Below are 17,811 nucleotides of genomic sequence, written 5' to 3'. Positions count from 1 at the left end.
GTGTATACACAGGGAGATTCACTCGCTACTTTACACGGAAAAATCGCTGTAACTTATAAAAGACGGTCGACCATAATGAATTTTGGACTGTAGCTTATTTGGTTCATGAGAAGTGAGAGTGCAATGAACCTCAGCAACAGCGACGAGAAACATCCTTGTGCTGAGTGGTCTCGCCGACTTGTCGACCCACCAGTCGTCCCGCCGGTCATCTACACACCTTTCTGCGCGTTGGTAGTTTATGTGGCGCTGGCATTTCACTCCTGCTGAATTCCTTCTTCAATTCTTAACAATGTACAGATACCAGGGCTGTGGAGTCGGTAAGCCAAACCTCCGACTCCTCAATTTCCATGACACCGACTCCAACATACAAGGCTCATGTTTAAGTGATAAATTTACTGTAGCACAGATTCATCTCAGCTAAAAGTCTAGACCCTTAGATCAGGAATAGGACAGACATTTATAGGACATTTCATAACTTTCCCAAATTCTTATGAAAAAATATTCCCCACAAACTGCATTGAATTACTGCACCCAATTTATTATATATTTTAGGAGTCGGGGGTCGGTCCATTTTATACTGACTCCACAGCCCTGACAAATACAGTTTGGAGTAGCATGTTTATATTGTGAAAACTTATTGGAAAACTGAGTCCTTTAGACTATGAGCACACGGTGCGTTTTTTGTGCATTTTTTTTTCCGCACTGAACTGGGCGAAAAAGGCATTGTAATCCTTATCCCAGCATTTCCTATGGGAATTTGGAAGATTGGTGCACATGATCAGGAATTTTCCTGACAGGATTTCATATGCGTTTAAATAAGCAGCATGTCCATTCTTTGTGCAGATTTGCCAGTGTTTTTCCTATACAATGCATTGGAAAAAAACTCATGGCAAATACTCAAAAAAAACCATGAAAAATGCAAAAAAAAACCCTCAAAAAAGTGTGGAATTTCTGCAGTGTTTTTGCTGCCAAGAGGTGCAGAAACGTTGCAGAAATATCTGCAAGCTAATACTGATCGTGCGCACATAACCTAAGTTTCTAAAGAAGTTTGGAGGTTGAAATCCGCCATCCAAACCGTGTATTCGGTCATTGGTGAATAAGCTGGAACATACAGGAACATTACGGGATAGGCATGATGGAGGACGTCCGAAAATGTCTGAGGAAACAATTCAAGATGTGAACAGCGACTTCTGGCAACTCCACGTAAATCGTTGCACAGGCTTTCTCAGTAGACAAACATGTCGTATTCCACGTGTCCACGAGCGGCCAAGAAAAGTTATGTTTACCCATATAGAGTCACTGTTATTCAGGAATTGAAAGGGCCCGATCAAGAGAAATGAATTTGTTATTGCCGGATTTTTTCCTTTGTGACCATTTGAAGGGTCGGATGTACAGTAACAAGCCACGAACATTACAGGCCCTCCGAGAAATTCAGGCTATGACCCCAGACATCCTGCGGAATACATTCAACAATATGGAATGGCAAGTGCAGGCGTGCTTGGATGAAAATGGTGGATATTTTCATCTCCTGCTTTATGGCACATGAACCAAAGTATGTACAGTCCAAATTTCAATTACAGCTATTTTTTTCCGGGTAAAGTAGCGAGTGAATCAGTGTGTTGTGTAATAAATAATATACATATGTTTGTGTGTGTAAGTACATATGTATGTGTATACAAGTGCATGTAGGGAGAGGAATAGATGTCAGACGATAAGACTCAGCTGTACAAGGTGCCCGGCCGCCTCCGAGCTGGATCTAATAGGGCCTAGACAGGTATATACAGTATGGGGTAATGAACACTAGTGATGCCGGCCTCCTCCTCACCCCGCTGACTGTATACCAGTTACTATCTACGCCCTATTGCTCGGGTGACACATACCTCGTAGTTCAGACCTCAAATATGTAACACACAGTAACAAGAAGTGATGTAACAGACAAACCGTTGTACACTGACTTCTCACATTACCGATATACTATACCCACATAACGCCGGCCCCGCAGCAGGACTACAGGTGATGATGGCACAATGCAGGTAATAGGACAGGTATAACAGCTTCCGCACAGATTATGAAGCAGAAATCATCATTTACTGTGACGCAATCCTTGTGAAAAAAGTCTACAAAAACAGATCCAATTGTTTTCAATAGAAATCTCGTCTGTCGGCCATTTCACCTGGCTGCGGTTTTTCCCAATGCAATTTCTAATATTACTTCAGTCACTTTCTAAGACGTTACCAGGCATATTCTGTCAAAGTCAAACTCCGAGAAAAAAAATAAAATGGCGGCGCCCCAATTGTAGATGTAGACCGAGGAACAGAAAAAGACCCCTAAAAAATAACCTTTAATAATAAAGTTAAAACTCTCCAAAATTATTAAAATATTAAGGGGTGTATATCCACATACACATATTATCAAATGGACAAACAATGTTGGCCACAAAACTATATATAGAGGCAGGAAATAAAGTGCAAACTATCAAGGCCCTAATAGTCCCTAAGGGAATACCTGCCTACCAGCGGAGGTTGGCACCCTACTTTGAAACGGTATAGCACCCCCGCTCAACGGCGGCTGTCCCTTATGACCCTATAACACCCCTAATATGACAATGCGTCATCAATATGACAGTATCCTGTGGCAACAAAGATTCATGTGCACAGCTTAGTAGCTCAAAGTGCCGCTATTTAAACCAGCGTCTGACCTCATTTCCGGTTGCATTGCGTCATTTCTGGTTGTAGGAAGTAGCTGCTAGTGCAATGCACATGCGTTCCACACATCAATGGTAGGTGCCTCTACAAATTAAATTAATATGCATGTGCTCCACACATCACTAGTGGAGCGCAAGTATCACCCATGGAGCATATATAAGATTTGTGCATATATTATGGCCACAGCTTTCTTCCATAATTAGAATGTGGCTAAAAATAAGGCACAAGGTGCATCCCACTTACAGTAGAAGCATGAATGTTAAAATGTGTATTTTTTGTTTAGGACCTATATATAAAAAGGTCCAGCAGCATAGTATTAAATTAGTGGACAATCCAATACCATTGATCATGTTTAAAAACAGTTATGTACTCAGGAAGCAAATTGGCATAGGCTGTACTCATGTACATAATAAAATCTTACAAAAATTATATACTGTCCATTATTAAAAAATTTGAGGGAAAATATTACCCACCATCAAAAATAGATGGGACAATCATATATCCAATGATCATTTTGAAAAGTATGGTTCCAAGGAATAGCCGTAAAAATTTTGTTTTTAGATGAGACTAGCAAAGCTACATTGCTCATTGAGTCCTCGGGGGCTGGTAGATTCCATCCAGTAGATCTATCTAGTCTCCCGCTGAAGTATCCTTTTGTCCCAATCACCTTGCGCCGAGTTAACGTGCCGTGCTATTGGTGTGTCCCTATTGTTCCTTACAACTCCCAAATGTTCACTGATACGTACGCAAAGTTCACGCTTCGTTTTGCCCACGTAATCAATGGGACATGTGCAGGTGCATAGGTACACGACACCCACTGTCTTACAGTTTGCGAAACACTTTATGTTGTATGTTCTCTTCGTTACAACACTCTGAAAAGTACTTGATGGGGATATATAACGGCAAAAACTACAATATCGGTGCCCAAAACCCTTTTGTCTAACCAGGTTTTATCCTTTTTTGGTGGAATGAAATGACTATGGACAATCCTATCACGGATCGATTTCCCTTTCCTAAATGTTACAGATGGATATGGAGACACAAATCCGCTTACATCTGGGTCAGTTCTCAGGATTTGCCAGTGTTTTCTCAATATCCCCATGACCTTATTGGATTGGAACGTATGATGACCAATCAGACGTGTAATAGAGTCACTCTCTACTTTAGGTTTAGGAATTAACAGGGATGATGTATTCACACCCAAAGCAGGCCTACATGCCGATTCAACTGTCCCCAACGGATATCCCTGATCCAAAAATCTCCTTCTTAGATCAACTGACTGGTTGTTGAATTCAGCTAGAGAGGAGCAGTTCCTCCTCACTCTTAACTGCCCCTTCAGGATCCCCCTCTTTAAGGAGATTGGGTGATGGCTCTCCAATTTAAGCAAGCTGTTCGTTGCTGTGGGTTTCTAATATATGGAAGACCTGAGAGAGCCATCACTACCTCCCTAAACAAAAGGACATCCATGAAGGCAATCTCCACCTTCCCCATTTCATATGTGAAGGACAGGCCTAGGCTATTGGTGTTAAGATAATCCATAAAGGATTCAAAATGTTACCTGATCTCCGGCCCACAGGACGAAGAGGTCGTCAATATATAGCGGCCTCAGAATATAATCCTGGGGAACCAGACGACATCCTCATCCCTGAACACTACAGTGTCCTCCAACCAGGCCAGGAGCAAATTGGCATATGAGGGGACACAAGGGCTCCCCATTGCCGTGCCCCTGAGCTGGTGGTAACATTTGCAGTTAAAGAGGGAGTAGTTGCTTCGAAGCACAAATTCCAATAATTCTTGAAGAAACACATTATGAGATGTGAAATGTAAGCCTCTGCTGTTCAAGAAGTGTTTAACCGCTGCAAGACCTGATGTATGCTGCTATAAAGTGCCTCCACGCCAATGGAGGCCAAAATAGTACCTGCATCAATAGATAGGTCTTCAAGCTTGTTCAACAATTTTAGGGGGGGGGCTTGAACAGACAAAAAGACGTTACAGAATAAGCATAACTCCGATATTAAAAGGAGTGAGGGTCCTGCTCGCAAGCTTACAGTATATAAGGAAATGGGGGGGGGGGGGGGGGGACACAAAAGGTAAAATGTACAAATATTGTATAATGCAGCCATAATATGCTAAATAAGGTAAGTACATAACACTGCATGAACTGGTCGCCAGCCAGTATGTATGTATAGTATATACAGAGGCTAATCACTGCATGGATGGTATGAACATGATTTTGAAGAAAATTTTAATATGGGCCAAACTGGGACAGTTAGATAAGTGTGTTGAGGTGATAGGCCGGTCTAAAGAAATGGGTTTTCAGGGCATGCTTAAAACTGTGGGTATTGGAAATTAATCGAATTGTCCTGGGAGGTGTGCTCCAAAGAATTGGCGCAGCACGCGTGAAATCTTGGAGACGGGAGTGGGAGGTTCGGATTATGGAGGATTTTAGTTTTAAGTCATTAGCAGAACGGAGGGCATGAGTAGGGTTGTAAACTGAGATGAGGGAGGAAATGTAGGGCGGTGCTGAATCGAGGAGAGCTTTGTGGGTAAGAGTGATACTTTTATATTTCCCAGTGCAATGACTGGCACAGGGAAGAGGCATCGGTGTAGCTGTTGGCAAGGAATATGATCCTGGCTGCTGCATTCAGGATGGATTGGAGAGGGGAAAGTTTAGAAAGAGGGAGACCGATTAGTAAAGAGTTACAATAGTCCAGACGAGAATGAATAAGAGCTACAGTAAGAGTTTTTGCCGAGTCAAAGGTAAGAAAAGTTCTGATTCTAGAGATGTTTTTGAGGTGTAGATGACATGAACAAGCGAGTGATTTGATGTGAGGAGTGAAGGAAAGATCTAAATCAAGTATGACCCCAAGACAGCGGGCTTGTTGCTGGGGAGTAAAGGTAGAGCCACAAACGGAAATGGCAATATCGGGGACTGGTAGGTTAGTGGAGGGAGGAAATACGAGTAGTTCCGTTTTTGACAGATTCAAATTTTAGATAGAGGGAGGACATAATGTTAAAGACAGCGGAAAGACAATCACTGGTCTTTTGTAAAAATGCAGGGGTGATGTCCGGCGAAGAGGTGTATAATTGGGTGTCGTCAGCATAGAGCAGGCATGTCCAAAGTCCGGCCCGCGGGCCATTTGCGGCCCGCGGTCCGGACTAATAAGGCCCCCAGGTATCCAGCAGCATGTACCTTGCGGCCGCTGCCGCTCTCGTCGCCACCGCCGCTCTCGTCGCCACCGCCGCTCAGTACTCCGGCGCAGGGAGAAGAGCCGAAATCTCGGACATCGCGAGATTTCGGCTTTCCTTCTCCCTGCGCCGGAGTACTGAGCGGCGGCAACCGGCCAGCCAAGATCTCGCGACGTGCGAGATCTCCAGCCCCCAGGGGTTGTAAGACGTTCAGAGGTCAGATAGGCTGAAGACCTCAGCTTAGTTGTGTAAAATTATATAAATAATATATATATTAAGTTATATATAAGTCCCTGCGCCACCTTACACCTCCAGAAAGGTTAGGCCAGCAGGGCTCTCACACAAGCTTGTGGTAGCAAGCTGTCATACCCTTCATTAACCCCTGACTGCCTGTCACTGTGCTATAATTCCATTATCTGATGTGCGACTGTTGCACAGCTTGCTATTCTCTGCCTGTGTTATAAAGCATATAGCAGTATCTTATTTTTGCTGTTCCACCCTCTGCGCCTTTTAATCTCTCCCCTTCTGGCCAATTTTTATAATGGCAACTACAAATAAGAAACGAAAAGTTGACAGTGAGGGCCGCCGCTTCCAGGACAAGTGGAAAGTAGAATATTTTTTCACTGAAATAAAGAATCACTGTGTTTGTCTGATATGCCAAGAGACCGTTGCTGTTTATAAAGAATTTAATGTCAAGCGACACTATCAGACGAGACATAGCACATACGACAAGCTAACAGGGCACGACCGAAGTGAAAAGTATAAGCAACTTGAAGCTGTTTTATTGTCACAACAGCGATTTTTTACAAGAGCCCGTGAGTCAAATGAAAATGCCACAAAGGCGAGCTATGAGGTGGCAGCGTTAATTGCTAAAAATTGCAAATCTTTTGCAGAGGGTGACTTTATCAAAGAATGTGTTATGAAAATGGTAGAGAATGTCTGTCCCGAGAAGAAGCAAGAGTTTTCCAACATTTGCCTGGCTCGTAACACTGTAGCACGGAGAATTGAAGAAATTTCATCGGATATTAAGAGACAGTTAATGTCAAAAGGAGCTGATTTTGACTTCTTTTCAATAGCCTGTGATGAAAGCACGGACCTATCTGACACGGCTCAGTTGCTGATTTTTTTAAGAGGGGTGGACGATGAAATGAATGTGACTGAAGAGCTACTTGACCTCCAGAGCCTCAAGGATCAAACAAGAGGGAAAGATTTATTTGATTCTGTTAGTTCTGCCATAGATGACATGAAACTGCCTTGGAACAAAGTTACTGGATTATTACTGATGGGGCACCTGCCATGACTGGTGAACGAAGTGGATTATCAACCCTAATCTGTAACAAGGTGAGCGAAGAAGGAGGCAAAGCTATTAAACTTCATTGCATCATTCATCAACAAGTTCTCTGTGCTAAACATCTCCAATATGATCATGTTATGAAACCGGTACTAAAGACCATTAATTTTATCCGCTCTAAAGCCCTGTGCCACCGCCAGTTTAAACAGTTTCTACTGGATATCCAGGCTGAATATGAAGATGTTTCATATCATAACGATGTAAGATGGCTCAGTCGGGGGTCTGCACTGCAACGTTTCTACTCTCTCAGAAAGGAAATAGGAGAATTCTTGGAAACAAAGGGACAAACGATGCGAGAACTATCTGATCCAATTTGGCTGGCTGATTTGGGGTTTCTAGTCGACCTAACAAAGCATCTGAATGTACTGAACATGAATCTTCAGGGCAAAGATGCAGCGGTGAACCAACTTTATTCACACCTCAAAGCCTTTGGAACAAAGCTGCAACTTTTCCTAAGGCAGTTGTCACAAACACCGCCCAATACCATCCATTTTTCAGCGCTACAGGAAATAATTAACAGTTTTCCACAGGATGATATCCATGCGCAAATAAGCAGGTATGCAGCAGACATCACATCTCTGGCTGGGGAGTTTCAACGGCGCTTTCAAGATTTTGCAGCTATTGAAAAGGAGATCAGCATTTTCTCCTCTCCATTCTCTGTTGACCCCGACAATGCTCCTGATCAGTTGCAGCTCGAGCTCATTGAGCTACATTGTGACAGCGAGTTACGCAGTCGTCATCAACAGCTCTCTCTTGTTAACTTTTACCGCCAACTGGATAAGAGCCGGTTTCAAGAGATTCGAACATTGGCTAAGAAAACCCTGAGCTTGTTTGGCTCAACATATTTGTGTGAGAAGACATTCTCTGTTATGAACTTTAACAAGAACCGCGTGAGGACAAGACTAAGTGACTCTCACCTGCGTGACATTTTGCGCATCAAAACCACGGCCATTGAACCAGACCTAGTCTATGTGCTGCAGTCCAGATCCCAGTTTCACCCTTCACATTAGTGCAGGCTAGTTTCTTTTTTTTAATTGAGATTAATATGTTGTAAAATCTCAATTAATGTCAGTTGGATAGACAGTTATATATTTGAACACATGTATACTTGCTGTTATGTTCCTGTTCACATTTTTTGAACTTATAAGTTGACAGACAACCTTACATTACTTTGTGTAATGTACTTTAAAATGTTCCTGAGATATCTCAGTTTCCTGTTTTTATTATATTAAAGGGGTTGTCCAAGTTCAGAACCCAGACATACCCCCTTTTTCACCCAGGCAGCCCCCCTGCCATGGGCATCAAAGCATCTCATGCTCCGATGTGCTCCCTTGCCCTGTGCTATTTACAATGACACACTGCCGGTAGGAGGCTTCACCGGCTCTAATGTGCAGGCTTTAGCGCTGCTCTAGCTGGTTTACTGGTGATAAAGCCCGCCCATCAGTGCCGGTGACGTCACTGGGCTTTCTGCCAGCCCCGTGGAGAGCCGGGTATGTCACTAGAACTCCAGAAAATGCCTTTCCTCTGCGCAATTTAGTGCAGGGCAAAAGTAGGACATTGGAGCATAAACTGCTTCGATGCTCAAGTCGGGGAGGGGCTTCCTGGGTGAGAATGGGGGTATGTCTGGGTTAACCCCTTTAAGGCAGATTGATTAAACACCTGTTTAGATTTGTCATCCAAGTCACAAAATAAAAAGTATGCCGTTTTCAATAAACTTTGCAAAAAAAGTTTATTTGCATTCATTTTAATGGTCCAAAGAATGTCAAGCAAAATGATCGGCCCTCGCACATGTTCACTTCATCAAATTTGGCACTCTTAGAAAAAAGTTTGGACACCCCTGGCATAGAGATAATACTGAAAACCGAATCTGCTGATTGTTTGTCCAATAGGAGTAGTGTATAAGGAGAAGAGGAGGGGACCTAGGACCGATCCTTGATGAACCCCGACAATAAGGGGAAGGGAAGAGAAGCCAGCAAAAGACACAGTGAAGCAGCGGTCAGATAGGTAGGAGGAGAACCAGGATAGAACAGTGTCCTTGAGGCCTATAGAGCGGAGCATAGTGAGGAAGAGCTGGTGATCCACAGTGTCGAATGCTGCAGAGAGATCCAGGAGAATCAGCAGGGAGTAGTGACCATTAGATTTAGATGTTCGTAGATCATTAGAGACTTTGGTAAGGGCAGTTTCAGTAGAATGTAAAGAGCGGAAACCGGATTGTAGAGGGCCAAGAAAAGAGTTCTCAGATATAGCGGATTAGACGGGAGTGGACCAGGCATTCCAGGAGTTTAGAGATGATGGGAAGATTAGACACAGGTCTGTAGTTGGCCGTGCAGTTCTGGTCAAGGGATGGTTTTTTAAGTAATGGATGTATGCTGGCGTGTTTAAAAGAGGAGGGAAAGATACCAGATGAGAGGGAGAGGTTGAATATTTTAGTTAGGCGAGTGGTGACAGCAGGGGAAAGTGACTGAAGGAGATGTGACGGAATAGGGTCACTGGTACAGCTGGTAGGGCGAGAGGAAGCAAAGAGCCTGAGCACCACTTCTTCCGTGACTGGTTCGAAGTCAGAAAGTGAGCAGGATACAATGTGGCGGGGGAGAGCATGCGTAACGTTTGGGGATTGGGAGAAAATTTCCTGTCGGATATGGTCAATTTTTTCTTTGAAATAATTGGCCAGAACGTCAGCGCTGAGGTCGGTGGTCGGGGCCTGTGCTGTTTGATTAAGGAGAGAATGAAACGTGTCAAAGAGTCGTTTAGGATTATTGGACAGTGAGATGATGAGGTTGTTAAAATAGGTTTGATTGGAGAAGTGAAGTGCGGAGTTATATGTTTTAAGCATTAATTTATAATGGAGGAAATCTTCGGCCAGATTAGATTTTCTCCACAGCCTTTCAGCGCACCTGGAGCACCGCTGGAGGAAACGTGTTTGTAGTGTGTGCCAAGGTTGTCGCCATCTGTGCCGAGTTGTTCTCGGTGTAGGAGGTGCGGCTTCATCCAGGGTGCATTGCAATGTTTCATTATGATGCTTCAGGGCAGAGTCAGGACACGAGAGGGAGGAGATTGGGGCCAATGATGATTGCAGCGTTTTCATGAATTTCTGAGTGTTAACGGTGCGTATATTTCTATAAGTGTGGAAAATGGGGGTGTCCTGAGCAGGGTGACAGTTCTTGACATAAAATGAAAGAAGGGTGTGGTCAGAAAGCAGAAGAGGAGAGTAAGGCTGTGTGCCCAAGATGCGTTTTTTAAGCGTTTCCGCGGCGGCAAAAATGCTGCAGAAACGCTTAAAAACGCATGGTAGAAGGCCAACCATGTTCTCCAATGATAATCCGCATGTGCTGTGCACATGCTGCGGAAATTTCCGCTGCGGATTATCATTGCGGAAAAAAACGCAGCTCTACCAATTATTTTGCGGAAGTGCTGCGTTTTCGTCGCCATTGACTTTCATTGGAACACATGGAATCTACATCACTGGATCTGTACATGCGGATTACATGCGTTTCAATGTGCGGATGGTACCCGGGTGTGGAGGAGAGGAGACCATAGAACCTGTGAAAAAAAGAATAAAATAAAAAATAAATATTATATTTACCTTCTGATGGCCCCCGGTGTGCTCGTCTTCGCTTGCCGGCAGCTCTCGGTGGACTGAAGGACCTGCGCGGACGTCATTTAGTCATGTGACGGCAGGTCCTTCAGTGTAGTGCACCGCGAGCTGAAGCCAGGACGGAAAAAATCCTGAGCATTTCAGCATTGTGGGCACAGAGCCTTAGTAAAGTCATGTACTGAGCAAAGCCGGGAGAAGATCAGATCAAGAGTATTTCCATCATCTGTGGATCGATATTTGTATGAATTGATGTCATTGGGACTGGTTGCTCCTTTACATGGAAATTAAGAGTTAGGCTTAGATCATGCAAATACTAATAAGTGGGTATGGCTGTGTGCCCACAATGCATTTCCGCAGCGGCAATTCCGCCGCGGAAACGCTTAAAAAACGCTTGGTAGAAGGTCTACAATGTTCCCCAATGATAATCCGCATGTGCCGTGCACATGCTGCGGAAATTTCCGCTACGGATTATCATTGCGGAAAAATCCGCAGCACTACCATTAATTTTGCGTTTTCGCCGCCATTGACTTGGATTGAATCGCTTAATATCCGCATGCTATCAGGTCATGGAAGGTCCTTTTACACCACTGCGAGCAGCCGGGGAGCCAGGACGCATTGGAGAGAAGACCACATGCCATCGGAAGGTGAGTATAATGGTTTTTTATTTTTTTTTATCATTTTATTCTTTTTTTAAATTAACTTGGTCACACTATATAAATCCATAACGTTTCATGGATTTATATAGTGTGACCAAGTTGTCAAGCTCTTTCCAAGTGATGCTAAAATCGCTTGGAAAAGCGCTTGACAACCCACTTGCGAAATCACATGTTCAAAACGCTTCTACCTGGCAGAATGTACAATCCGCATGTACAATCCGCATGCGTATTTTCTGCCAGGGAGATGCAGAAACGCTCAGGAAAAATCTGAAGCATTTCTGCATCGTGGGCACATAGGCTAATAATATCCTCATACAGTGAAGGAAATAAGTATTTGATCCATTGCTGTTTTTGTAAGTTTGCACATAATTTTAAGGGTAGGTTAATTTTAACATTGAGAGATAGAATAACAAACAAACAAAAAAAAAAAAAAAAATCAAGAAAATTACATTGCATAAATTAGATAAATTTATTTGCATTTTTCAGTGAGAAATAGATATTTGATCCCCTACAAACCATTATTGAGTTCTGGCTGCTACAGACCAGTTAAACGCTCCTAATCAACTCGTTACCTGCATTAAAGACAGCTGTCTTACACTGTGTGCAGAATTATTAGGCAAGTTGTATTTTAGAGGATTATTTTTATTACTGATTAACAACTATGTTCTCAATCAACCCAAAAGACTCATAAATATCCAAGCTTAATACTTTTGAAAGTTAGAGTGCGTTTTTTTTAGATTTGGCTATCTTAGGAGGATATCTGTTTGTGCAGGTAACTATTACTGTGCAGAATTATTAGGCAACTTAATAAAAACCAAATATAATCCCATCTCACTTGTTTATTTTCACCAGGTAAACCAATATCAGTGCACAAAATTTAGAAATAAACATTTCTGACATGCAAAAACAAAAAAATTTGTGTTCAATATAGCCACCTTTCTTTATGATGACACTCAGCAGCCTTCCATCCATAGATTCTGTCAGTTGCTTGATCTGATTTCGATCAACATTGCGTGCAGCAGCCACCACAGCCTTCCAGACACTGTTCCGAGAGGTGTACTGTTTTCCCTCCCTGTAGATCTCACATTTTATGATGGGGTTCTCTATGGGGTTCAGATCAGGTGAACAAGGGGGCCATGTCATTATTTTTTCTTCTTTTAGACATTTACTGGCCAGCCACGCTGTGGAGTAGTTGGATGCATGTGATGTCCTGCATGAAAATCATGTTTTCCTTGAACGATACCGACTTCTTCCTGTACCACTGCTTGAAGAAGTTGTCTTCCAGAAACTGGCAGTAGGTCTGGGAGTTGAGCTTCACTCCATCCTCAATCCGAAAAGGTCCCACAAGTTCATCTTTGATGATACCAGCCCATACCAGTACACCACCTCCACCTTGCTGGCGTCTGAGTCGGAGTGGAGCTCTCTGCCCTTTACTGATCCAGCCTCTGGCCCATCAAGAGTCACTCTCATTTCATCAGTCCATAAAACCTTTGAAAAATCAGTCTTAAGATATTTCTTGGCCCATTCTTGACGTTTTATCTTATGTTTCTTGTTCAAAGGTGGTCGTTTTTCAGCCTTCCTTACGTTGGCCATGTCCCTGAGTATCGCACACCTTGTGCTTTTTGATGCTCCAGTAACGTTGCAGATCTGAAATATGGCAAAACTGGTGGCAAATGGCATCTTGGCAGCTTCACGCTTGATTTTCCTCAATTCATTGGCAGTTATTTTACGCCTTTTTTGGCCAACACGCTTCTTGCGACCCTGTTAGCTATTTGCCATGAAACGCTTGATTGTTCGGTGATCACGCTTCAAAAGTTTTGAAATTTCAAGACTGCTGCATCCCTCTGCAAGACATCTCACAATTTTGGACTTTTCAGAGCCCGTCAAATCTCTCTCCTGACCCATTTTGCCAAAGGAAAGGAAGTTGCCTAATAATTAAGCACACCTTATATAGAGTGTTGATGTCATTAGTCAACACCCCTCCTCATTACAGAGATGTACATCACCAGATTTAATTAATTGGTAGTTGGCTCTCAAACCTATGCAGCTTGGAGTAGGACAACATGTATAAAAAGTATCATGTGGTCAAAATACTAATTTGCCTAATAATTCTGCACACAGTGTACATTGTCACCTGTATAAAAGACTCCTGTCCACATACTCAATCATTCAGACTCTAACCTCTACAACATGGGCAAGACCAAAGAGCTTTCTATGGATGTCAGGGCCAAGATTATAGACCAGCACAAAGCTGGAATGGGCTACAAAACCATAAGCAAGACGCTGGGTCAGAAGGAGACAACTGTTCAAAATGACTGTCAATTAACATAGATCTAGGGCACCATGCAAAATGTCACCTTGTGGGGTATCCTTGATAATGAGGAAGGTGAGAAATCAGCCTAAATCTACACGGGGGGGGGACTTGTTAATGATCTCAAGGCAGCTGGGACCACAGTCACCAAGAAAACCATTGGTAACACATTACGCCTTAAAGGTTTAAAATCCTGCAGTGCCCCCAAGGTCCCCCTGCTCAAGAAGGCACATGTGCAGGCCCGTCTGAAGTTTGCTAATGAATGAACACCTGGATGATTCTGTGAGTTATTGGGAGAAGGTGGTCAGATGAGACAAAAATTGAGCTCTTTGGCATTAACTCCACTCGCCGTGTTTGGAGGAAGAAGAAGGATGAGTACAACCCTAAGAACATCGTCCCAACCGTGAAGCATGGTGGGGGGAAACATTATACTTTGGGGGTGCTTTTCTGCAAAGGGGACATGACGACTGCACTGTACTGAAGGGAAGATGGATGGGGTCATGTATCGCGAGATTTTGGCCAACAAACTCCTTCCCTCAGTAAGAACATTGAAGATGGTTCGTGGCGGGGTCTTGCAGCAAGACAATGACCCAAAACATACAGCCAAGGCAACAAAGGAGTAGCTCAAAAAGAAGCACATTAAGGTCATGGAGTGTCCTAGCCAGTCTCCAGACTTTAATCCCATAGAAAACTTATGGAGGGAGTTGAAGCTCCGAGTTGCCAAGCGACAGCCTCAAAATCTTAATGATTTAGAGATGATCTGCAAAGAGGAGTGGACCAAAATTCCTCCTGACATGTGCGCAGCCCTCATCATTAACTACAAACAATGTCTGACTGCTGTGCTTGCCAACAAAGGTTTTGCCACCAAGTATTAATTGTTGTTTGCCAGAGGGATCAAATACTTATTTCTCACTGCAAAATGCAAATAAATGTATCTAATTTATACAATGTGATTTTCTTGATTATTTTTGGGTATTCTATCTCTCAATGTTAAAATTAACCCACCCTTAAAATTATAGACTGTTCATGTCTTTGTCAGTGGGCAAACTTACAAAAACAGCAAGGGATCAAATAATTATTTCCTTCACTGCATCTATTAAGTCCTTTTATCTGAGCACTTTATATTAGGGGTGTTATAGGGTCATAAGGGACAGCCGCTGTCCAGCAGGTGCACCATACCATTTCAAAGTAGGGTGCCAACCTATTAGGGTCTTGATAGTTTGCACTTTATTTCCTGTCTCTCTCGCTCTATATATATAATTTTGTGGCTATGATTGTCTGTCCATTTGATATGTGTATATGGATATACACCCCTTAATATTTTAATACTTTTGGAGAGTTTTAACTTTATTATTAAAGGTCACATTTTGGCTATGTGCCCACGTTGCATTTATGAAGCAGAAAATTTCTGCTGCATAAATGCAAGTCCTCTCCCGGAAAAACGCATGCGGAATTCCGCACGCGTTTATCGCGCTTTTTTCGCGCGTTTATCACGCGTTTTCCACATGCGGAATTGCCTTGCGTTTTTTATGCATTGAACAAAGGCAATTCTGCTTGCGGAAACGCAAAATTAAATGACATGCTGCGGATTTTTGAACGCAGCATAAACGCTGCGGAAAAATCCGCAGCATGTGCATAGAACTTGCGGAATCCCATTGGGGACCATGGGGGGCGGATTACCTAGCGTTTTTCAAGCGTTTACGCTGCGGAAATTCCGCATCAAAAACGCTTGAAAAATGCTACGTGGGCACACAGCCTTAATGAGTCTTTTTCTGTTTCTCGGTATTCTGTCATATAAGCATGGTGGGCAGCAGCATGTATAATAATCACTGAACGGGATCAAACCATGTGCGGGCCTGCGGCAGGATCATGTCCAACACTTCGTGTGAACACTCCTCTACAATGCTGCAGAATTCGAAGCCTTTTGGCTTATTCAAATGTTAGGAAAGTCCAGCACTGAGGCAAGAGACCTCCACCGCCACCTTGTCCTAGTGTTTGGCAATGTGCAGAGTTTTAGGCTGATAGGTTGCATACCACTGCTGCATCGCAGCACAATGCAAGTGAAGGAGCAACATTGTGACCTGAATGTACCGCACAAGCTAGTCACCAAAAATCCAATATGATCTAATTGTACTAGACCACGATGTAGCGGCAGAGTACAGCGCCATCTCAGACCGCGCACCCACAGTGCTGCACAGCAGAAGGGAACCTGTCCCATTGTACCTACGGTCACATGTGGGCAGCACGGTAAAGGGCAGGAGAAGCTGAGCCGTGCTATATGGGTCTGTGGGAAATGCTTCAGTATCATTTGTATTATAGTCCTTTACATCCCCGCTCATTTTATACTTAGGAGTCCAGTGGGCGGTCCTACATATTTCTGTATATACAATTATACAGGAAAGGCAAATAACCGCCCCCTGGACTCATAGTATAAACAGGGCAATGATGTAAGTGAACAATGCACAAGTTACACTGACACGTTTCCCACAAACCTTTGTATCACTCTGCCCTCCTGCCCCTGTTCAGACTGAATATCCCCCCCCGTGTTAGGGCCGACGCAGACGGCCAGAGAAGGTCTCATCCGAGAATCCAGACGATTATATAATCACGGCCTGACCAGAGCCTCTAAGATGATTAGATGGAGAATAAGCTTTCTCCATTCTGTCAGTCCACGGATATCCGACCACTCAGCTGTCATCCGAGTGCAGTCCGATGGTTTCCAAGCATGACCGAGCGTGATCCGAATATCATATCAAACTCAGGCATGCTGAGATTTTTCCCCAGACTGTCAGAGGGAAAAAAATGTAAAATAGATATATATCTATCAGACATGTGCGCGACCCCAAAGACTGACATTGGTCGGAGAGTGATCTGATGTTTTATCGGATCGCACTTGGACTGAAAATACGCTCGTCTGCACCTGTCCTTAGAGGGGAGGCTCATATCACTGACACATCGCTAAAGCCTGTGCCCATCATACTGCTCACTTGTGTAACACACACACACACACACAGGAGCGGCCCCTGTACAGTAACGCTATCTGGGCCCCTTGCAGTCCACAGCCCCTCATGTGCCTGCTGTGGGGGTAGTAGCTCCTTGCAGCAATCGCAGGTCCGCCCTCATACATACAGGGTGACAGCAGCTGGGACTTGCCCGGCTACAGCTGCACAACCTGCAGGACACAAGTCACACTCACGGTTCCGCCTGCTGCTTCTCCTCTTGCGGTTTCTCCTCCTGCGGTTCTCCCGGCTCCCCAGGCTCGGTGGCTCCGCTCTCCTTTCCGGGGTCAGGCACAGGATCTGCTGCGGGGGCGACTCCTCCATCCCGAGCAGTGGTCGCACTCGCCTGCCCCGCAGCACGGCCGCCGGGCCTGACGTTGGGCCGGACGCTGAGCCTCGCTCTGCGCATCATGGTGTGGCCGGCTCTCCGCTGCTCGTCTTCCTCATCCCGGAGCCGCCCGCACACTCACAGCCAGGCTCCGAGCTAAGCACAGCACACTCACAGGCCTATCACGTGGGCTACAGAAGGGTGTGCGGGCGGAATAGAGAGGTTTCATGATGACGTCATCTCCGCGCGACTTCTCCAACGTCCTGTTAGGCAGCGCTCACCTAGAATTACAGGATGACCAGAGCACAGTTGCTGATCGGATGGTTTTCTGTAATTCCATGAATGATCAGGATGCTGCTCCATCACAGCTATGCATGATAGGTGCATTGTGATACTGAAGCTCATCTCATACCTACAATATACAAATTAAAGAAGTTGTCCACTACTTTATATGAACCCCCAATGATAGCGCCGCTCACAGGCAGAAAAGGCACCGCAAGATATTTAGAGAATGAATGCATTGGGGGATCATATAAAGTAGTGGACAACCCCTTTAAACATTTCCTTTTATTGTTTCTAGAGACATCAAAATGGAATTGTATAGTAAAAATAAGGGTGTGTAATACTGCATACAGGTTTAGAAGAATTCAAAAATCTGAGACAAATTAGTCACAGAT

General features: G+C 44.0%; 1 protein-coding gene across 1 annotated transcript in view; it reads right to left on the bottom strand.

The window, feature by feature from the left end:
- BDP1 (BDP1 general transcription factor IIIB subunit) overlaps positions 1-17,360 on the bottom strand; it is a 100,644-nt gene extending 83,284 nt beyond the window's left edge. The window contains exon 1 of the mRNA XM_073679580.1: positions 17,004-17,360. Within this exon, the coding sequence (XP_073535681.1) occupies positions 17,004-17,218 (215 nt within the window). The 5' untranslated portion in view covers positions 17,219-17,360. The remainder of the gene's footprint in view (positions 1-17,003) is intronic.
- Positions 17,361-17,811: the final 451 nt, after the last annotated feature.

This window comes from Phyllobates terribilis, unplaced genomic scaffold (genome assembly GCF_046119375.1).
Source record: "Phyllobates terribilis strain yellow unplaced genomic scaffold, ASM4611937v1 Scaffold_1__5_contigs__length_1240528914, whole genome shotgun sequence".
Taxonomy (NCBI): domain Eukaryota; kingdom Metazoa; phylum Chordata; class Amphibia; order Anura; family Dendrobatidae; genus Phyllobates; species Phyllobates terribilis.
Note: the sequence above shows the minus strand (reverse complement) of the source record. Positions and strands in the feature narration are given on the sequence as shown.